This window comes from Taeniopygia guttata, chromosome Z, assembly GCF_048771995.1.
Source record: "Taeniopygia guttata chromosome Z, bTaeGut7.mat, whole genome shotgun sequence".
Lineage (NCBI taxonomy): Eukaryota > Metazoa > Chordata > Aves > Passeriformes > Estrildidae > Taeniopygia > Taeniopygia guttata.
In genome coordinates, this window is record NC_133063.1 from 75,793,896 (window position 1) to 75,817,779 (window position 23,884).

Genomic DNA, 23,884 nt, shown 5'->3' on the forward strand with positions numbered 1-23,884 from the left:
TATTTATTTTTACAAAAAGGGCAGGAAAAAGAAACAAATATAAGTATGTCTTTGAGACTTCTCTACCCTTGTTTTCTTAGCTTTTCTGTTTTCCTCCCACTTGCCCTGAAAAAGCTTCAGAAGCACTCCCAATTGAGAAGAAAAGATCATAATGACAGAGAATAAAAATTGTGAAACGTGAGCTGTAGCAGTTCTAACAGCAAGGACTCTGTTGGTTTTGGACTATCCTTTTTCTCTAAAGGAACATCATGAGAAAAATGAATGGACAGCCTCCACCAAAAATTAAAAAGAAATTTTTCTGGAAAGAAATTTAAAAAAAAGAAACAGGAAATCTAGGAACATTGCTGCAAATGAAGAGACCAGAGTTAACACAAAAATGCAAGTGTTTGCATTTGGATGCTCCATTTTGAAGGAAAACAGAATCTCCAGAATAGGAATACCTAAATTCAATCCTTTTAAACTGAGATAGAAAAAAATTCCGAACAAGCATTGTCCTAGACACTGTCCTTTCACTTTACCAGCATGCCTCTTCACAAAAAAATAACTATAAAGGGAAACTATAATCTAACTTCACTCCTAGCACAAGATTATAAAGGCAATTACAACCCTTTTACATATCACACCTATTATCCACAGACATTTAAAACTCAAACTCTTATTAAAAGCAAGCTCCATTCCAACGACAGATACACATTCTGGTTCTTTCTTGAAGTCTATCTTGACAATCAAATGTTTGTGAATCATGTGGGGAAAGAAGACTAAGCATGCTGATCTGGTTTATAAACTGGGGAAGGTGAATAGAAAATGAGAGCTCGCAAAAAACCATGCAACCTCAGAACATCACAACAGAATCTTACAGCAGCAGGCTGCATCTCTCCACTGACTCTGGTCAAAGTTTTACACCTAGCACTATGTTTTGATCTCTTCCTCTACAAACAAGGAAGAAAAAGGGTGGTTTTTTTCACATATAATCTATACAAGCAAGACAAAATCTGTCCAAGCGAGCAGAAAGGACACCTTAAACAGTCTTATTGGCTCCATTATGGAAGCAACACAAAAAAAAAAAATAGGTCCTTGCCCTCCAACTTTTCCTGTCCCCATTCATATGCTACTATGGATGTAAGCATAGAAACCCTGAAAGCCGAGTCTAGGTTTTCCCTAAAGCAAAACTAAACAAGAACTTCAAGTTTAAGTGAAAGCTATCCACTTGTAAAAGACACAGGGGCAAGGACTTTTCCAGCCACTGATAGGAACAGCCAGGTTGAGGGAATCCAAAGCTGCATCAAGATGTAAGTACTCCTGGTCTCAAAGACGAGGTACACTATCAGAGAAACTGTCCCTGCATCTCACCTGCCCTCAGAAAGGCAATTATGACAGACAAAAAAGGATGGCCTTAGATTTAGAGGCTTTCAAAGATCCAGATCTGCTTCAGTTTCTGGACAACACTAAAGAAATGCCATCTGTATAGACTGGAGGCTCAGTGAAATAAGAAGCAATCTATATATCAGTGTGCTGTGATATGCACATCTCCTCTTTTTCAGCTGAATGCCATAGCCCAGGTTATTAAAGATGTCTACAAAATGATGATGATGCAACACAAGCTGCATAGCCAGAACTTGCCAAGTATTCTTAACATAGGGAAATGTGACTGAAGAGGAAGAACACCTTTACCAGGCCTTTCTGGTGAGTGAGGAAGCCACTTGGAAGAAGGCTCCAATTGATGGGTTCTCATGAATTATCTGTGTATGATACAGCAGACCTTTGATTAGGATCCAGGAAAATGACAAAAAACTACTTTTACCCATGGATCACTCACAATACAGCCAACATCTCACACAAAAGAAGGTACCTTATTTCTTTCCACTAAATGCTCTGATTCAGAGAAGCATATCCTATTTTTCATATAGGTTCCTGCACCAATACAGCAACTCTCAGAACAGCAACAGATCCTCCTCAAGAAACATGTTCCTAGAATGATGAATGGCTCAAATTAAATAAAGAGAAGTAATAAAAAATGGTATGCAAAAGATATCCACTAGAAGTAAAAGATAATTGCTCTTCAACAATGGCAGAAGCTCCTTCTCTTTCCTCCTAGGGGCACAAAGAAGAAATTTAAGGTACAGCTCCATGTTAAAAGATCATCAATTCTACATTTACATTCAAGTAAAATCAAAAATTGTTGCTAAAATCACAATGGGTTATATTACCAGGATGCAGGAAGCTGAGAAATAAAAGGTCACAAACTCAACATATAAGTATACTTCCGCAATGGAATGGAAATTCTTGAAGGAGAAAAAAAAATTCACATAGAAATGAGACAGACAATCCTTTCTTCCTCTTCCCTGTAATGGAGAATTATCACTTACATTATATAAGGTTTGCTTTCACCCAAATTACTCAACAAGAACAAGTATTAGCAAAATACTTTTGCTCTATTGGCAAGGTAACAAACACATTCATCAGCAACCTGGTCAAGTGGATGTTGTCCCTGCTCATGGCAAGGGGGTTTGGAATTAATTTATTTCTTAAGTCCCTTCCAACCCATATCACTCTGTGATTTTGTGTATTACCAGACCTTATGTCAGAAACTGTTTTTTTACATAGTGCATGTAGAAACAGCAATCTGAAGGGCTGCCTAAAAAGAAAAAATAATCTAAAGAAAAAATAAATTGAGCATAATGTTTCTAAAAATTTGTTTTTCATAGATAAATAAGAGAAAATCATGGTAAGTTGAATGTCACTATATAGAAACACAAACCATTCTTCATGTAAAAGACAAGGTATCGTTTAAAGTTTTATTGTTTAAAGTTTTCTTAATCATATTTCACCCAGAAGTTATACCATTTGGTTGCTATAAATCGCAAATTCTATCTAAAACAGTACTGGCAAATACTGCACAAAGTACAACAAGCCTATTCCAGGCATTCACCTACCAATCTTAACTTCTTAAGTTTCATGAAAACTTTTAAAATGACCAAATGAGAACCGTTAACTACAGTTAACAAAACAATAATGAAAGGGTGTTTTGTTTCACTTCTTTCAGGAATAGTATGAATCCATCATGACAACAATGCCCACAGTCATTACATGACACTGTGCTGATCACTATTTCACTACAATTTTTGCTTCCAGTTAGCAAAACTACTACCTCTTACAAATCAACCAGTACCAAAGCTCTCAGCTGCAGAGCCAAGAGCATAATTTAGGTTTCTTGACTTCAAGTCAAGTAGCCTTAGTGCTGTGCAAGGAAGCCAACAGAGAGATCTCCTCCATCTCTGTCAAATACAAGTTTTGCAAGAAAATAGCCCCTGTAATTGGAAAACAGAGATCAACCTCCTCCCGTTGTGGGAGTTTGAGCCTAATAGGTGAGGAGGAATTTAGGGTGGCAGAATCTGCATTCATTTCTACCTCTTGTTGCACCACCACACAACAAACGCCTTCCGGATCGCAAATTGAACCAGAATCCACCCCTACCAGAACTGGGGAGATGAAGGGCAACAGCATCGTTCATCAAACTATTGAGAATATTAATTGACATATGCATCTAGGTCTCATTTGCATTGTAGCCCTGATATTAACATTCACAGCATAATGCGCCAGATCTCCCAGTGCACAAAAAATTGTTTAACAAATCAGCCCAAGGGGATGGAAAAAGGATTCACACACAGAGAAGATCTATGCTGATCTGGATCTTTGACAAGTTATGTGCTTTTTAATGCAAAATATATCTCTTCATCCAGCTCACAGCATTTAAATGAAAAACAAAGCTTAAATTAAATGAAGGACACCACACAATCCACCCAGTGCAGCAGCCTCTGCAGTAGCACTCTTCAAATGGCTCACAGTGATGAAACAACATCCCCAGTTAAGAGAATTTGTGCAGGAATTTGCCCAAGCACAGTTAAAAAAAAACAACCAACCAAACAACAACAACAAAAAAACAATAACCCCACATCAAAATAGAGACATGTGATTTCAATTTTGTGAATATTTAATTTTTCTGCTATTCCAAAACAAAAGGGAACTGAAAGAAAAATGAAAAGAAGACAGTAAATGTGGCAAAAGGCATCCTTTTGGTGGATTTTAGGCTAGAGCACATAATCGCTGGATAGTTTTGTTTTGTTTCAACTCTGTATTAAAGAAGCACCTAAATAAAAATGGGGAGACTGCACATCCAAATACCTGAGTAATACATACACTAGACTCTCTGGAGTCTCAGTTCAAGACATTAAGATACTCTCTAGGAAAACTGTATTTCCTACATACTTTTACCAAACTTTTACCAATTATACTGAAAATTTTCAGAAAATGGGACAAGTATTTTTAAAGGAAGAAAAGGGAGAATCAGGATTTTCTTTAAATATTTTGAGGTCAAGTCACAATTCACCTTAGAAATTGCTTATGAAAATCTAAGGTGTGTTGTATTTTTATTTTGTTTGTTCTCTTGCTTTCTAGGTGCTTTCTCCTTCTCAGATTTGTGAAAGTTTCATTGCCTCTAAAAATGAGCAGCTTTGGAAGGTTCTCACAAGACCAACACCCTTTTCCTCTTTGGCTAAGCAGTTTTTCCTTCCCAAACACACAACTCCACAGGCTGGGCTACAGCTTTGCAGAGTATGAACTAAACAAACTATTTCTGACCATCACAGTTTCCACACTCCTCCTGCTCATTTACATGCAGCACCTTGACTCTTGAATTCTGCTGTTCAGTTCTTAAAAAGAAGCCAAGACAGCTTTCTAAAGCCACAAAAACATCCTCATTTTTTCTCACTGAATTACTCTCTTGCCATTTCCGTCAGCTGAATGGGCAGGCCAAGGGAGATGGCAGAACAAATATTAGAACTCTGCAGCTAAATTCAACTTGGACAACAGATGAGGCTTCACTTTTAAGGATATACCAGGAAAACAGGATTTTATAAATGGGACAGATTAAATCATATAATCATTTAGATTGGAAATGTCCTCCAAGATCATTGAGTCCAGCTGTTAACGTAACACTGCCAGGATCACCACTAAGCCATATCCCTAAGAGTACACCTACATGGCTTTTAAATAGCCCCAGGGATGGTGACTCAACCACAACCCTCGGCAACTTGTTCCAATGTTTGATAACCCTTTCTATGAAGAAACCTCTCCTAATATTCAATTGAAACATCCTCCTGGCACAACTTGAGCCTACGTCTCATTTTGTCACTAGCTGTATAGGAGAAGAGACCCACACCCACCTTTTAGGCAGTTGTGGAGAGCAATGGGGTCATTCCTGATAATTGTTTTCTCCAGGCTAAATACCCCCAGCCCCCTCAGCTGCTTCTCACAGGGCTTGTGCTCCAGACCTTTCACCAGTCCTGTTTCCCTTCTCCAGACATGCTCCAGCAATTCAACGTCCTCCTTGGAGTGAGGGGCCTAGAACTGAGCACAGGATTTGAGGTGTGGCCTCAGCAGTGCTGAGTACACACGGACAATCACTTCCCTCATCCTGCTGGCTACACTGTTGCTGATACAGGTCAGCATGCCAGTGGCCTTTTTTGCCACCTGGGCACATGCTGGCTCATACTCAGTTGCTGTCAACCAGCACCCTCATGTCCTTTTCTGCTGGGCAGCTTTCCAGCCACCTTGTCCACAGCCTGTAGCACTGCCTGGGGTTTTGATGAAAGTGTAGGACTCATCCTTTGGTCTTGCTGACCCTCATGCTGTTGGTCTTTGACCATGGATCGAGCCTGTCCAGATCCCCGTACAGAACATTCCTCCCCTCCAGCAAGCAGATCTTGTCTCACTCTGCTTGTCTCACCAGAGTGAGACTCTTGTCTCACTCTGGTCTGTGCTGGTGTGGCCCCACCTTAAGTCCTGTGTGCAGTTTTGGTCACCACAATACCTCAGAAGATATGAAGCTATTAGAAGCAAGCATCCAAGATGGTGAAAGGCCTTGAGGGAAGCTGTATGAGGAGCAGCTGAAGTCAACTGGCCTCTTTGCCCTGGAGAAGAGGAGACTGAGGAGAGATCTGAGCACAGTTACAGCTTCCTTGTGAGGGGAAGGCACTGATCTCTTCTCTGTGGTGACAGTGACAGGACCTGAGGGAATGGCCTGAAACTGTGTCAGGGGAGGTTTATGTTGGCTGTTAAAAAAAAGGTTTTTTGCCCAGAGGGTAGTTTGGCACTGAAACATCTCTCCAGGGAAGTGGCCACAGCAACAGCCTGACAGAACTCAAGCAGTGTTTGAAAATGCTCTCAGGCACATGGTGTGATTCTTGGGAATGTCCTGTGCAGGGCAAAATACAATTTCTATTTACACATATATGCACACTAAATATATGCCCTGTAGCACAGACAAGCAGAAAGCAAGCCTGCTTTCCTTCCCCCCACCGGCTTACACTGCGCGTTACAAGGGGTTACAAGCACCAGGAGCAGTGCTGCCACTTCTGCTGAATTTGCAGGGCACTTTAGAGCCCGAGCAGGCAGGACCACAAGCAGCAAGCAGGCAGCCAGCCGAGTCGGGTCCCGCAGCAGCACTGCTCACCCTGCACAGCGCCTTGGCCACTGCACCCTAATATGGAGAAGTAAAAAAAAAAAAAAAAAAAATCTGAGAATTCTCATTAGGCAAAAATCCTATTTCAAACCTGTCCTTTCATCATAAATACAACAGAAAAAGGACGGTAAAGCAAATTTCTTAGGTGCTTTTGCTTTTCTGTCTTTTATCTCAAGCTCAACCTTTTCTCAAACAGACTGGGGTTAGGATTGTTTGTTCCTTTTGGCTTTTTATTGATTCTGGCTTTATTAGATGCCTTTTCTTACCACACTTATTTCAATAATTATTTGTACTGTTTATAAAAAGGACACAAATATATTCCCCATGCAGTTTCATGTTCTGGAAAAAAAAAAATAAACATCTGGTACTCAAAGATAAATCACGCGTTAATGCAGACAGAAACACCAAGATACCATGAAAATAGGTACTTGAAAATTAGCAATCCTACATTTGAGCACTTAACAATAAAAAGGAGAGCTATAGTTACACTTTATATAATACAGTTACATTTAAACTTTTTCTTCCTAACTGCTTTTTACCTGAACTTAAACAGTTTACACTTTCAGAGAGTACCACGAGGTCCTTTCAAGGTCCTGATTTTGCTGACATAAAAGAGTAATTTCTCATTACACCAGAAAAGTAAACAACACACACAGTGGGATTTTCTAGAATTGATTCACTTGTATTTCACAGTACTTGTGATCTCTGACAGTAAGAGCAACAGTAATCACTGCAATCGAGTATGGAAAAATTACTAGGGATTGTGTGGTGTCTTTTTAAAACAGTGATGCTTATCGAACAAGTTAATTTCTTTCAGTAAGAAAGTCACATTTTCTCATTTTTAGCAAGTAAGTCACATTTTCACATTCCCTCTCTAATTATTGTGGAAAGGGGTTGCTACAAAAGCAGTCACCTGAATTGGTTTGGTGCTACCCAGAGCAGGTCATCATTTACCATGATCAGAGGCAGGGATGGGGGCAAAAAAAGCAGTATTTATGCAGCAGAGTCTAGCAAGTTCCAAACATTAAAACTCAGTATCAATTTACAACCCCCATATGCTGTGCCAATTAAAAGTACACATGCAAAACTTTTCTGGGATGAGTGGAGTAGTTTGCACTTGTTACAGCTGAATTCTACTGGACTTAGATGAATACATATGCATTGTCAAAAAACAGTAAAGTGTCCCGTTACAAATTAAACAATAGCTTGTTCAAGATGAAGAGGGGGGAAAAAAGAAACTGGTTGTATTCAAAACACAGCTGCAAGATACTCAGGCCTTATCTACTAATTACCTAAATCTCAAAAATTCAGCTTAGACCTATTCCAGGAGCAAGTTCTCTACCTTTTGCTCAACAACATTTTTCTCATTGCCCTTGTAAAATTGTACCAGTGCTCCCCCAACAGGAAGCAATCAGTTCTTCAAAATTTGTGAGGGAATAGCTTCAATTGAAATAGAAAACTGCCATTTGGGGAAAAAACAAAACAGATCCTATTTCCCTGTCAACCCCATCCCCACCCCACCCAATTAAATTATTTTAATTTTTAGAAAACAGTTTCTGCCTCTTGAGAAATAATACTCTAGCAACTAACATTTTTTTTTCATCAAAGATGTCTTCCTTTTCACATATTGCTTCACAGAGAATAGCCAGAAGCTGGTTTTCCCTAGTGTTCTGGGACCTACAGCACCAGTCCTAGGGAGGAGCCTTGAAAATGACAATTTACTCTCCCACAGGTGTCGAAGGTGCTCTAAAGAAAACAAACCTCACCTCCTGAGGCACAGCATGTGCCCAGTCTTGCAGTCAAGTAGATTTCTCCACCACCCATTTTTTAAAAACTCAACAAGGCTTGAGGAGATAAAAACCTGGAAGCCAAGTGATTTCATCTGAAGGTCAAAATTAATTCAGGTAAAAGGCTGACAAACCAATTATACTTGAATGTTGGATATGTGCATACACACTGGAAAGTAAAGTGTTTATTGGCAGTTTCGTTTTCTGAATGTTTTCCCTAGACTTTCATCCTGTCACACAGATTATGGTGCTAGGAAGATTTTTTTGTATATGCTTCAGGAAGGTAACTACTGAAGGGACATAGAACTTTCAATTCACCTGATCAACACTGGCTTTAAAAGCTACTTCTGACTTAGCCCCATTCACTTTAACTGTAAACATAATACATTTCTTTACAGTCACCATGTTTCTGGACCTTCTGCTCCTTGGGATACCCAACCAAAATGAAGTCTGAGAATTAAAGTGCTAAAGCAAATTGTGCATAAACTGACATCAAGGGGACTTGAACTTGTCTTGGCATAATAAAATAAAGATTCAAAAGTTTGGTTCTAGTGTGCTTCCAGTATCAGGATTTGGTGGTGGGGTAAATCAGACTTAGTAGGTGTACATAATAAATTTAATTAAGCTAGATTTCAATAAGAAAAAAATTAATTTAACTGTGAAATAAAGTAAGTGCAGCCACCATTCCCAAAGTGCCTCATTGCACTAATTATTTATTCTCTGCAACTAAAACATAGCTTTTACTCTTGTGGCATCTTAAAATTAAAAAGGAAAAAATAGGAAAAAACCCCAAAAACCCAACAAACAAACAAAATCACAAACAAAAACCCACAAGACAAAAATACAAACAAACAAACCCAAAACCGCCCCCCCCAAAAAAAAAAAAAAAAAACACCACACCAAAAAACTACCAAACCAGTGAAGCACTTGGATGTATTAAATGGTTCAAAGTTCTAAGTATCATTTTATTCTACTTCAGCAACACACTTTGTACTACTACTGTTTTTGAATGCTTAATCTTCCTGCATTCATATTCAAGTAGCAAACCAAGCAGTAGAAGGGACCAACTCTAGCATCAAAAGATTGTTATTCCATTGGTCAGTCAACACCTGCAATTCTGGAATCTGAGAATAGCAAGCTGGGTACCTGTCTACTGCTCCCTGCAACTGGTTTTTAAAAGGACAATTCATTACTGGGATACAAGCCAATCAGACCAGCATTTATATTTAATCATCCAGTCATATTGCAAGACAATTCTAACAATGGAACAATTGTTCATTTCCAAGCTTCATCCCAAACCAGATTTTCTATCCCTGTTAAGGTTTCTAGTAGCCTTTGTTCTCACTCTATTAATAGAACAATGATATGCCATATTCTTGAAAGCATTTTACTTTTAGGCAAGCATTCCTGTGTGTATGTATCTAAGTATGTAATCTTACTACACACTGTCACATTAGCTTTATTTTCTTCTCTGAAAGAAGTAAACCTGAATATAGCTCTGTGTAATGCATAAAATTTAATGGTACATTTGATCACATCTATGCCTAAAACCCCGTAAAATTCACACTATACAATGCATTTCATACAACTACCAATGCAATGCAGAACACAAACATCAAACTTAAGGCCACATTGACCAAAGACACCAGAACTCTATAAAACTCTATAAAATCAAGCTTTTTCAAATTTTGAGCTTGAAGTCATATATTCAGCATAATTCATATACATGCCACAACAAACAGCTCAATTTATCAGCCAACTTTTCACTGTTTTCCAGTCACACTAGTCATACCTCTCCACATTCCTTTCCTTCTACCACCACACTCCAGCCTTCAAGGTCTTAAGCAACTCACCTCTCCCTCTCAAGATGTCTCAACAGTCCACTCAGCCATGCCAGAGAGCACTGCTGAAGTTCACTCCTAAACTTTAACATGGCTTGCACCTAACTAAAATAAAAACAAAATCTGTTGCAAAAGGGAGTTTAGCAATTTTTCTGTCATCCAGACAATGAGTGGGATGCACTGATTCAAGTGGGATGCACTGATTCAGATCTGGGGATTGTATTTGAAGGGTTTAGGTCTGCAAGTCCTAAAAAAGTCATATCTTATATTGATACTTCTCACAGTGTATCTGGAAAAAGAGTAAATAAATAATCACCCGGCCCCTCCCAAGACGTTATATACCATGAGATAATGGATTAAGCCAGCTGCACCTGCTTCAGTAAAACATTCAGAATCCCTTTACTCACAGCAAAGGTTCCTCCTCAGTCCAAAGGACTATATTATTTTTTTAAACAACAAAATCGATCATATAGCCACACTATGAATTCTTTTGGGACAGTGTCGCCAGCAACCTATTATCCAACATAAAAAAGTATTACACTAAAATTCACCTGTACATGGTAACACTGATAAAACACTCTCAGGCAAGAAAACAACAGACAGGTAGAGGAGAGTGGTAAAATTCAAGTGTTTTCCATTCCTTTCCCTCAATATTCTTCCAAGGCTGGATGTGAACTCTAAGTATACCATGCAGTTATGCATGATTTTACTAACATAATTATGAAGAATTTAACACATACACTTCCAGCATATGTAGAAATTATTCCTACCGATAGTGTTAATTACAGCAGTCAACAAACAAGCAGTAAATCAACACAAGGGGCAGAGGGGTGAAGCCAGCTGCCCCTTTTCTTTCTTATCAAGATAGTAACTTTCATGTGTCTAGTTCATTCCTATAGCACTAATCCAAGTTTATATGCAGCTCTTCTTTCTTCACTTGAAAGGATGCTAGCAGAATAATTTAAAACTAGAGCCCTTGATGCAATATTTCTACCGAAACACTTCATATGCATGTAACATCAATGTAAGTAACTTCAGGCTTCACTCCAACTATTAAATGAAACAAAACTGACACGTCCCTATGAAATAGGGCCACTTCCACTGAACTGCAAACTGAGTACACAAAGAATAAACTAACCAGAACAAGCTCAGCAAGTGACAGAAAAAAATTATTCCTCCTTTTGCAACTTTCATAAACAACATGAGGCTTTGGAAAGAACTAAGAAGGAAAAACAAGAGAATCCTTTTGCATATGTGGCTGAAGGGAAACTAAACAGGTCAGAACCATTAAATTACCACCCAGAGCAAATCTCATTTTGGTAACTACTAGAAGTTCATTCTCAACTGAAATTTGGAACAGAAAGTTTTCTTCTTGTGGTCTGAGCCACATGAAAGAGCATTATACAATTCAAGAACCTTCTGACACACAAAGTAGAAGCAAACTATAATAAAGTTCCCACCTGAAAAAACCCTGAAGTTATGTACCTGCCTACAGATGAAAATGCTTTTAAAAGAAATCTAATCAACTTACTGTGATCTAGGACTTTAAGTCCATTTTTATTGCTGCAGAAGCTATTAGGAACTTATCTGACTTCTACAACATAAAGCAGGAAAAGAAAACTTGGAAAAGGAGCTGAAAATTAGGTCAAATTACAAAAACAGGGGAGAGAAGTTAATAAATAAAATTCAACTTATTAAATTCTATAGTTAACCACCATTGCAATATTAAATAGACATCATAACCTGTCAAACAAAAAGCCATTCAGAAAATAATAAACATACTGAAGACATCCACATATTTTAGAACTAGATTATAAGTATTTCACATACACTAAAGGGTCAGAAAAGAGGGATATATCAACACTGGTACAGGGGGTCTCACATTCCACCAATAGCTTGACAAGTGTCTCTGAGGTACAAGACTCCTCACTTTCTTCCACCATCTTAACCTACCCTTAAAACTTTCAGGTTTTCAGCACTAGGCACTGCACACAAACAGCCAGGAAAGAATTATTGCCAAAGGGAAACTGAGTGCACAGCAGCTATTAGAAATGTCAGCAGGCATCCATCTGCAATCAACACTATGTCTTCAGAAGTCTGACACTGGGATTTTTTTCCCTAATGTAACACACCATAACAGATGTAAAGCACATACAAGTATTTATCAACTGCCAGCAACTGAAAGGGAGTTCCCAACAAAGTACCGAGTCAGAAACAACATAAGTGTTAGAAAATAAAAATTTACAGCCAAACTATAGTTGTCACTTAGCCTACAGACAAAACAATGCAAGTACAGATCCACACAGAATAAACGAGTTCTTATGCATCATCTAAAGAGCATGCACACACATGCTACCAATTAGCTATGCTACTGTCACTTCAATTGTTTTAATAATGTATCAACTCTATGAACAGAATAACCAAAACTACTGACCACTTTTTATTTCTGGAATAAGAATTGCTATGGAAAACAAAGAAATAAAAGAATGTAAGCTATTTTTCATACTGTTCTGCAACTCTTCAAAAAGCTTGTGAAATACTGGTTGGACAGAAGAATCCTCAGCCATGGCCATTAAAAGAAACTCACATTATCCACTAGATTTTTGCAAGTGCTGGAACATAGAAAGAAGAGCAATCAGTGCCAAGTGCAAGCTGCTCAGTTCAGTCAAAGGCCAACAATTTGCTTCTCAGAGATTTGTTTATGGAGCCTATAATGACAGTCTAGCTAGACATCCTGCATTATCTCTGAAAAGCTCATACTGACTAAAAGTCACAAGGGTGAGCATTCGGAATGCTTTCTTATCACAGAATAGGCATGCATTTCCAAGAAAAAGGTAGGGCACGGTAAGTATTAAGTCATATTAATTAAGACACATTATTATGTCATAAATCAGTGAATAATGAATAGGTCCATTATTTTTTGTAGCTGTACTTAGATACTGTAGATCAGAGCTAATTTCTTTCCAAGTTTTTTTTTCAATACTGTGTTTTTTTAACAAGAACCATCCAAAACTCAGTCATGAAACACATGAAACACTTACGCAGTATTGTTTTTCAGATCTAGAGACTCCAGTGGCAGAATAGACAAGCAAGATATTGCTCCCTGATTACTTAATAGGGTACAACACACGACACAAACACCTGGAAGGCTGCTGCTGATTATCTACCTGTTTAGTTAACTACTAGAACTGCAGGCCTTGAAGGAGCATTTTCTTCTTTACTGCATTTTGAAGATCTGGGATACAGATGCCTGAAGAGTTCATGAAGGCATCTCTCCTACTATTTAGTAAGTTACATGATTCTTTATTCTCACAAAGCAATGAGGGTAACTGCATTTATATATTGTTTTCCACTGTACGCTTCAGCTAGGAAGCATTCAGGAACATAAATCTGCCTGAAGGCTGGTACTTGCAGTGTATGTTTCTCCTATCAGCACAGATGACACAAAATTCTTGGAGAGCTCTTAATTTTCATGGTAAGAAATATATTCCAAATATAGATTTAAAAAATGAAGTTATTCTAAGTACATGTACAATTTTAACAGCCATGAATTACAGTCACAATTCCTAGTAGTTATAAGTTTTATAGTATTTGCATAGCTTCATTAGAAAAAATAAAGAGGAAGCTAGAACTCATAGCTCTAGTATCTCTCCAGGTTCTTCTCTCTTTTTCTACCAAATAATGAGCAAACTGGTGTCTTTATAAAAGAAATGGAATTGTGGCCTTATTAGCAACTGTATTATAATGAACATAACCATTGCAGTAGCTACACTGACCATGTCTCCCTACTTAATTGAGTCCACATAAGAAACATTGAGCTCTCTTGCAGTCTCACACAGTAGGAAGAGGGAAAGAGGGAAAGATCAGCCAAAGCTCCCATTTTGCTGACAGAGAAGCTGGCACTGAATTCATAACCAACAACCAACTTCCATACTGCATGGACTAACAGCTGTGAACCAAAAAGAAGCTTTAACCAAACCAATTAATTCCTACTTCTTTATATGAAAGGCAGGCTCTAAAATGGCTATACACCCAGTTGAGACCCAACAACCCACACTTTTTATCAAGCCAACAGAAGTATTGCCATTAACTTCAAAAGGATTTGACCGATGTTGATAAAAGCAGACCGAAAAAATGTTGCTATTTGGCACAAATGGAAGGAGACAGAAAACAGTCTGACACTACATTTGTTTGAATACTTCAATACAAAGCTTACTTCAGGAATCATTCCATGACTGCAACTTCGTTTAAGTAAAGTATTTAAGCTATAGCCATATGAAGTGCACATCTGTAAATGCAGGCTTTGTAACTCCTATAGCTCAAACGTGCAGGAGTCGGACTTTCCATCCATCTCAGGATAACACATGTAAACCTCATCCCCCAGAGACCCCTGCAAGGCACCAGCACATTATTATGGCTGTTTCTATTTCTCTCAGCTAAACCAACAGCAACGATTACACCTACTTACCAAACCTACTGGAGCAACAGTGTCAAATACACTGGGATCTGTGTCAAAGGGCTTACAAGAAGGATTAAGAAGAGATGAAACACTCAAATACAGGTGAGGTTGAAGATAACAGAACAAGAAGAGTGGATTAAGTTAGCCAGCTTTTAATGTCCTCTGTGGCGAAAAAAAAACCCAACCAAACAAAACCAAGAACAAATAAAAACTAAACCATTCAACCAAAAAACAACCCGAACACACAGAGTATGGAAATAATCTCATACAATAATCAACATTGCAAGGATACTTGAGAGTACTGATTATTCTAGAAACCACAGAACAAAGTATGAGGTGTAAATATGTGTTTATGGCTTCCATCCACATTTTAGTGGGAGAGGGAGGAGTGAGGAGTGACTACAGATAAGTTCAGTTTTCTGCAAGCCGGCATGCACACCACCCCACCCCTCCACTCCTGACAGATGCTGCCTAGTACTCCATAGCCACATTGATTACTGCAGTTCAGCAACTGACAATCTTAAAAAGCCAAGACCAATGAGAGGGGGAAGTGGCTTTTCTTCATCAGACTTCCGAGTTTGCTTCTCCACTGGGCTTATTTTCAGTTAAAAATACTGACCTGCACCCTGAGCCCAACCAGTATTTAAAACACAAAACTTCGTGTAGCCTTCGGGCGCCGCAGGAAAGGCGCTTCGGAGGACAAGCTGCCTCCCCGCTCCCATTTAACTGGAAAAAGCACGGTGTTCCCACCGCCCTGGGCTCCAGCATTGTCTCCGCCAGCCCGCGCCGGTGGGAAGCGCGGGGCAAAGGCGCAGCCCGACAGGGAGCGGGACCTGCCCCGCTCCGCCGGCGCGGCGGTCCCGGGGCGCCCCGCGGTCAGGGGCACAGCCGTGCGCCGGCCTCACAGGCCTCCCCTCGGGGCCCACGGCCGGGGCGGGGGTGCCGGTGGGTGAGCCCGGCAGGAGGAGGGCACGGGGATGGTACCGACCTGCTCCGCCCCCGCCGCGGGCTCCCGCGGGCCGCTCCCGGCGGAGCCCTGCGTCGCTCCCATAGTAACATCGCCGGGCCCGGCGCCCGCGCTCCGGGGGCTGGCGGTCAGCGCCGGCAGCCTCGGGAATCTTCTCCGCCTCCGCCCCGCCAGGGAACCGGCCGGGCCGCTGGCGAGGGGCTGCGGCGGAGCCCGCGGGGGCGGCCGGAGCCCGGCAGGACAAAGCCGGCTCTGAGCAGCCCTCCACAGAGAGACTTTGTCCTGCCGGGGCCCTGCCGCCCCCGCCGCCAGCCAATCGTGCCTGTAAACGCCCCGGGAAGGCGAAGAAACACTTCCATTCTGCCTGGGAAGAAAAGAATTGTTATTCCCCGTTTACAAAAATATTTCTTGTGTTCCTGCCCTTGGCAGCGGCCGGCAGCTGACGCCCGTCACAGGATATAAACGGGAGCGATGGGGCCAGTGGCCCAAGCCCGGGCAGCATTCCTGACAGGAGGCTTTCGGACCACAGCCCTCTTCTGTCAAACAGACATGCACCAGTCATGTCCACCTTTTCTGTCAGTATGTTTTTAGGAGGACGTGGATGTGAATGCCTCCCCACAGCCAACACTCCTCACAACCACAGTCTTGGTCAGACTTCCTTCCCACCACCTAACAGCCTTCCACAGCAGTCTCAAATGTCCACACCACTGTTATTAATTCAGAAGCCAAATTGCTTGCTTTAGGAATTGTAACTACATATAGTAAAAAAGCACATTATTGAGTTAAGTATTCCCAGGAGCTTGAAGAAATGGATGGTCATTAAAAACACTAAGGAAGAGAAGACCGGCAGAAATTCAACCACATTATATTCAGAAAAAAAAAGACTTCTTTCCCAAGTGCTGCTGTCTTCCTGGCTTTATGCTATTTTGGGTGGATGAGGCAATTCTTGAATCAACTCTTGGAAGGAAGAAACTAAGAATGAGAACCAACTGTAAGGGAAAAACTTTCTTAAGGCAATGTTAAAAAAAAAAAAAAATCCCAAAAACCCAGCACATTACTTTGGATAGCCTACCCTCAAATCTAAAGAGAATAAGCCAAAAAAAAGCGCCAAAGCATGAACTTTACTCTTCTTGGATGTTGTTCCTCCTCTCAGTTTTACACGTGAGTGATACCATACAACCTTTTTGCAATAATTAGCAGCCCAGTATATGGCTGAAGTCAGGACCACTAGAAAAAATGAAACACTGGGGGCCAGGTTCTTCACACGCATGGGGATCCTGTGATAGCTTCTGGCATCAAGAATTTGTCCATGAAATACAGCATGGCAAGGCTGTCAGTCTCCACATCGGTGCACACTTCTGCAAACTGGAGGCAACCTGCTTAAGAACACTGCTTGGCAACATCAGCATAGAATGCTATGTCACAGCACTAGCAGAGAAATCCAGTGTCCAGTACTTGTTGAAAGGACATGACACAATGAAAACAACACGATTTTGCTGCAGAAAACTACATCATTTCAGATGCAAGAACAACATTTGCTTTAAGCTGGATGGCAATATACTTTTTGAAAAGCACTTGTCAGACATGAGGGGGACAGGAAAAGAAGCCACCAGATCTCTTGACTGCCATCTCTTAACACATACACAAAGTTCGTGGCAGCATAAACTAGAGCACCAGCCTCCTGAAGCTGCTTTCTTCCACAGAGGTTCTGGCAAAAGATGAAGAGCTACCACTCTTGATTCCCCCACTAGACACAGCTGCTTGGCAAGAGCAGGCAGTGCCAGTCATTGCAATTGAAAGGTCTGCCTATCCTGTCCAAGGCCAAGAAAGATTACTTGTGGTTCCAGACAAAAGCTGTGGCTTGATCTAATGCCTCCTTTTGGCATGTTCTGTGACTTCATCAAAGCCACAAGGTGTTATCACTAACAGAAGCTATACTTCCCTGAGCTGTAAGGCAGCAAGGAGGGTTAATACACTAGGCTAGCCTGAGGTAAGTGTAGCACAGATGCAGGAACTGACTACAGTTATGCAAGCCAGATAGTATTTTGTGGTAAGGAATTGAAAACCAGCCTATCTGGGAAGGGCCTATCAGTTTGTCTCTATTTAGTGTCCTGCAATAACAGATGCAAAATAATCCATGTGGGCTTATCTAAATATTTCCCATGTTTGTCCATAAAATTTCTCACTTTTAAGAGCAAAGTATACATATGCTTTCCTGTTTTCTTTTTCTTTTTTTCTCAAACTGAACAGCTACTCTGCCACAATGGGCACATAAATCATCCCATACCAGCCTGCAAATATGAGCACTAAGTGGCCTCTAGTGCTCATGCTCTGGTGCCAAATGCCCAAGTGATGCTCATAGTGATGGCATGGACTGATGAAAGCAACAGGGTAGTAACAATTGTCAGGTATCTTATCCTGCAATTCAACCACTAAGAACAAACTTTCAGGTCTGCTCTTTGACCAGGATGTCCTCCCAAGACGGATATGCACGAAGGCCTTATGAGAGGAAGATGTTGCCAGTTAAGCAACAAATGGAAGGATACCAGTGTAAACAGTGATGAGAGTTGTGCAAACTCCTCCAGCACCTCAAGTTTATACCTCCTATGGTAGGTAAAAGGGACAACAGGTTCTCAAAGCATTCAACTCACTTAATAGCTATTATCATGAAAGCATAGCATCCCCGTTCTGTCTCTTCCCTTGTAACCCAAACAAAACCAAACCCCCTCACCTGCAGCTCAAGCATATTGTTTACCATTAGGTATAACCTCTCCTATTTCATCTACTCTGAAACACCACAAAACCCCCCAGTGTGGATACAGAATACCCATAAACTAGCCAAAACTCACTTGGGGCAGCAACACAAGCAGAAGAGGGGCAGGAACCTCAGCCAAATGGCCTGATGTGTCTGTGCAGGTCCCTGAGCAGCCTGAGTGTTTGGAGCCATGGCTGCATGCACATTTCAATTATTGTTCTCCCTTTGAAATGGGAGGTGCAGGTCCAGTTGTAGTCCATCCTGCAAGGGATAGTGCATCATGAAGAATAAAGGCTGGGTATCAGCACCATGTAAAAATTACATGAACTGGGCTACACATTTGCAGCTCTTTTCTCTGCAGTATTTAGGACCAGCTATTCTGCATGTGCAATAACTCTACAAAGCAGCATCATCTGCAGGGGATTTAATGGAATGCCACCTAGATGTACAGGAATTTTAAAATTAACTTAAATTGAAAGATTATTGGTATTAACTTCATGAAAAACATGCAAGTAACTTACAGTGAACACATTTCCCATTGAGAATTTCAGTTTAAGTAATTTTTTTTTGCCTACAATCAGATTGAATCTATGGTCTGTGTAACACTAATTTAGAGAGATCACTTACTGTAGCCTGAGCCATGCAAAACCTAGGATGTATTCCATAAATTAACTAATGCTACCGTGAATTAAGCAGTTGTGCCACTTCCAGCATCCACAGAGAGAACGCCCATTTAACACTACTCTAGAGGATGCAAATTTAAAACAAGCAGCTGCTCTCACAGTTACTCCAGCCAACAGAGAAAGGCTATTCTGCAACTTGCCTGCAGGAACCATGTTTTGATTCAGGTTCTCTCTGCCTCCTTTCCACCATCAAGCCTTTTAACCTGCCCCTATGACAATCAAATATTTTTCTGTTTCTTTAAATGTTAAAGTTCAACACTTGGTACTGATGCTAGACAGCTTGGCAAAAAGACAACCTCCTTTAAGAGCTGGGAACTGATTTCAGAAAGAGACACTGGGAATGTAGGCTGCTTGTCCAGTTTTGGAGCTATCTGAACAGAGATGCCAGTTGTGCTCTTGTTTTTAAGCAAGTGTTCATGATCCTGTCATGAGAGACACTGTAGAAGTTTCTAAAAATACCATGTTGTCAAACAGCCTTTCCCCCTTCCCTTCCAGGCAATCTCTTTAGACTGCCATTTGTCATCAGCCTGCAAAATCACACAAATCAGTCAGCCCAGTCCTACTTAAATGATTCATAAATCCAATTACGTTTGCTTCTTTATATAGTAAGCTGGGCACTAACAGATTCAACCTTCAGGATTAGAGGATGTGTAGGTAGCTGACCTCTGACTCTAAGGAACTGCTCAGGAGCACCATACATATGGTTCAAACATGCAGCTCTACACTGGGGTTGCCACATATATGGCACAGTAATCCTGATCTCTGTCATGGGGGGACTGGAGAAGAGACACCTTGCATACTATCTCAACACTTGCTACCATGTGTAGAAGCGAGTCCAAAGGAGGGTCAGCAAGATGGTGGGGGCTGAAGCACTGCCCCTGCAAGAGGCGGCTGTGGCAGCTGGGTTTGTTGAGCTTGGAGGAAGGATGGCTTCAGGACACTCAGCAGCAGCAGCCCATTGGTGCTGCCAGGAAGAGATTGAAGAGATGAGTCCAGGTTCTTAGGAGTAGTGCAAGGTGGGTAAGAGACAATGGGCCAAAGTTCAAACAAGACAGGTTCAGATGTGCATAAAGGGAAACAATTGTCCCCATCAGGACAGACAAACCAGGCACCCACTGCAGACAAGTTCTACAGTCTCTGTCCTTGGAGGTTTTCAAACCCAACTGGGTGAAGCCCCAGGCAACTTATTCTGATCTCACAGATGACCCTGTTTTGGGCACGAGGTTGCACAAGAAACCTCCTGAGGTCCCTTTCCACCTGAATTATCCTATCATTCCGGAGTTACTGCATGATTCAAGTGCCAGCTTAAAGCAGAATGAGGCAATTATTATCCTGCCCCTTGTCTCCACTTCCAAAGTACAGCTTGTGATTATGCAACATAACAATTTCGGCATGCAGCTGCAGGGTCTGGTCTGTTGTCTGTCTCTGATGTAGTGCAAGGATGAACAGCTATACACACTTTCCAAGTCTCAAAGCAGCAATACTAATGCTGTTATTTTAGAAAGCATAGATGTCCTAGGAAGAAACACAGCCCAACACACACAGCATCTCACACTTTGTACATATTTTTTATGGGGTAATCACACTGTCAAATCCTTTGTCACTTACAAGACCTCCTATTATGATGTTTTCAAGAGCAGAATATTGTAAATTTTTTAAACATAGACACTGAGATTTCCTGAGATATCTCAAACTGCTAAAAAATTTAAAATATATAATTATTTAGAGCAAGAGGCAGCACTGTTCTAGGCCAATCACAAACTCATTTTTTAAGTTCACAAAAATATTTGAAACGCATTGTTATATGCTGAAGAACTAGGAACAGCACTGGCCATTAATTGAGATACACACATATTTTCTTAAAAAAAAAAATATATATCTTAAATGTAATGTGTATTTTCCTCACTGTGTTGGACAGTCATCAGTTTTACCAGATCTCACACATTACAAGTTTGCTCTGCTTTAAATCAGAAGATTGTTTGCTTTGTTTGTTTCTACTTTGCTTTTGCAAAGAATATGGCAATTAGAAAACACAGATGTACAGCATATTCATAGGATAGATAAAAGAGCTTGAGAATATGCAGAGGTGTTTGGTAAAAGTTTATAAAAATTATAGTTGTGAGAAAAAGAAATACAGTCTATTTTTTCTAACCACATTTTCATCTGAGCAACATTTTAATTACACTACAGTTCCTTGAAAATTACACTAGTAAGGCAAGCAAATGAAATAGTTTGACCTACTGCTAGAGGCAAGCAGGGTCTTAACAGTGACTCTGCTTGAACACACTATCCCCCCCATCCCCTCCTCTACAGACTATGCAAATTGAAACAACTTTTCTTGGCAAAAGCACTTGAACCTCTACTACTTTAAGAAGCTACAAAAACTAAAACTGTTATTCTAAAGAATGAAATAAGAATGTAGTTTAAACAAATCCAAATCACACAAGTGTGTACTGTTTTCCTCCCCAGACACCATAACAAAAGTGTGTATCAACACTTGGAAGGAAATCTCTTCCCCAACCCCAAATTTTTCATTTTTAACTGCAGGCACATTCTGTTTGAACATTCATTTTGCTTACATCTCATTTCCTTCCTCTCTTCCCTATGTTTCTTGACTACTGGCAAGGATGTGAATCAATCCTCTGCTTTTAGCTATTTATCTGCCTCTCCCCATTAGAAGTCAAGCTCTACAACATCAAAGCTTTACCATAGTAATCAACTGTTATGGCTCAAATTAATTAAGACAACACAATAAAGAAAACAAAAATCCCATTCTCGTGGAGAACATTATGCTTATTAAAAACAAGCAAAAGAATATGCAGATTACACAAGATGTAACATACACAAAGATGTGTTACTTTTTTTCTTGATATAGGGGTTAATTAAAAAAACAAAACTCCAGACAGCAGTTCTTCAGCCAAGTTAATTCTTTAGAGCACGAAAACTATGCTTCAAAGCTCTGCCTCTTCCCATCCTATTTATACTGGCAAACCTCCTGCTGACGAGCTTATTAAGAAACAAAGCAGTTCTGCAGCCCTATTCAGAAACAGCAAGGTCCCAGCTAGGGTACTAATGCCCACTTTTGGGTGATGTTTTTCACAAATGACTAAAGTGAGCTGGCAATAGTCCAAAAGAGAACAGCAAGAACAATAAGGGAGAAAGCAGATGGACACAGCCATCCAGTCGTTCACATCCAGTTCCACAACACCTAGAAGCCCACATATAAAGAAGCTGGATGTGCCTTCCGAGCCATCTTGACCTTACTGATAAATGGTTCTGGAATTTCTTTTGTTAAGAGTTGAACTCACAACTATCCACAGTCCCTGATGTAAGCTGGCATACCCTACCACTGAAGATTTTTGTTTTGAGGAAAATGTCAGAGGCTGCTCAAGACCTCAGCAGAGACATTCCTGCCTAGCTACATTTCACTGATATTCTTATATCAAATTTTCCCTCACTGCCAGGAAATTAAATAGGGAAGTAGCTTTGGTTAAGTATGTCACAAATTAGAAAGTCAAAACAGCAGATATGCACATTTTTAAGTAAATTACTAAAGCAGTAATAGCTGCTTCATCTCAGAAATGGAAGTCAATTATAGTTTTGCAAAATATCAGCATAAAAATCTTTGTCTCTCTTAAAATCATCATCTGTTAATCACTTACAAAAGCAAGCCAAGCATGTTCGATCGACACACAAAACTAAGGATGCATTTTATAGTCCTTCTGGAAGCACTTATGAAATGGTTTCAAAAGGTTAATATGCCAAAAGGATTATGTTTACCTTAATGATGTACTGTAAGAAAATATGCAGCAAAACAACTCTCCCTGTGTGGCTATTCTGTTTCCTAGGACTGACTGAGTCACTAAGCAACTCCCATGAATATTACCCTTTGTGCTTAAAGTAATTTATTTATCCCCAAATCCATGCTAAATATTTATATTTGCTGAAGACATCATCATAGATTACATCCATTCTTTACCAGTGTTTAGCTAACAGATGAACTAATACAGGCCTGTGCATTATTATTTGCATAACTTTAGCAGAATATTGACTTCATTGGAGAAACCTCTTCTCCTCTGGAGGCCTGTTGTACATCATCAAGTTCACAGCAAGTGTACATACATCCATTTAAAGTTTCTTTGATAATTCAAAAGAACTAGTTTTAATTTCACATTACTCTACTAAGTACAATTTCTTGAAACCTTATAAAAACATAGCTAAAAGAATATACACCTCAGCGACCACATGACAAGAATACACAATTTTAAACTAATGGCTAAGTCTAACTGATGCAACTTGACTGGTACCTTGGGAGGAGTGACAATTTTTGAGTGCCGTTGTCTACCTGCTGTGCTATGCTTTGGGCTTGATGTACAGCTGTTCTCCCAGTCCCACTCACAAGGAGATGGCAGTGCAGTAGTTTGCTCCCTGAAAAACAAGGTTTCATTTAAGTCCATATAACCACAAAGGAGTGCTTGTGAAGCCTGGAACATTGAAATCCTAGAGATAAAGAAGATACAAAATATATTTCCCTGCTTAGTTTGACATGCTTTAGCTTCCTGGGAAATCACGTGGAAGTAGTGCTTGAAAAAAAGGAGATACTCAGAAATATTTACACCAAGCCTACACGCAAAGCAATGCATGCATTTTTGCCAATGAAATAGGGTATTGACAGGAAGCATACTTATAGTTACTTTGTTGCACTGGTTCTCTCCACAAACCATCTGGCTTTTTGTTTCAATTTAGTTTTGATCTGATTGTTCAGCTTGCACACGGCTGTACACATGAAAGCCATGTACAGTAACAGCATTGTATCTTGAGCATAACCTCAGTGAGAACAATCAGATACATGTGCTCCAGTGACATCAGATG

General features: G+C 40.2%; 1 protein-coding gene and 1 non-coding gene across 6 annotated transcripts in view; both read right to left on the reverse strand.

The window, feature by feature from the left end:
* Positions 1–23,884, reverse strand: part of TJP2 (tight junction protein 2) — a 62,963-nt gene that overhangs the window by 27,501 nt on the left and 11,578 nt on the right. Inside the window, exon 2 of one of the 5 annotated variants that reach the window (XM_072922290.1) lies at positions 23,320–23,440. The exons of 1 other annotated variant lie outside the window; for it this stretch is intronic. Coding sequence is in view for 1 of the 4 variants with exons in the window: in XM_072922284.1 (XP_072778385.1) it covers positions 15,596–15,658 (63 nt within the window). In the remaining 3 variants the exon portion in view is untranslated. Of the gene's footprint in view, positions 1–15,226; positions 15,504–15,595; positions 15,870–23,319; positions 23,441–23,884 lie in introns of those variants that run through there. 3 more of the 5 variants (XM_072922289.1, XM_072922284.1, XM_072922287.1) reach the window with 3 other exon arrangements.
* MIR2992 (microRNA mir-2992) lies at positions 15,805–15,875 on the reverse strand. Its single transcript, NR_049073.1, has one exon. It is a non-coding gene; the product is annotated as a microRNA mir-2992 (primary transcript).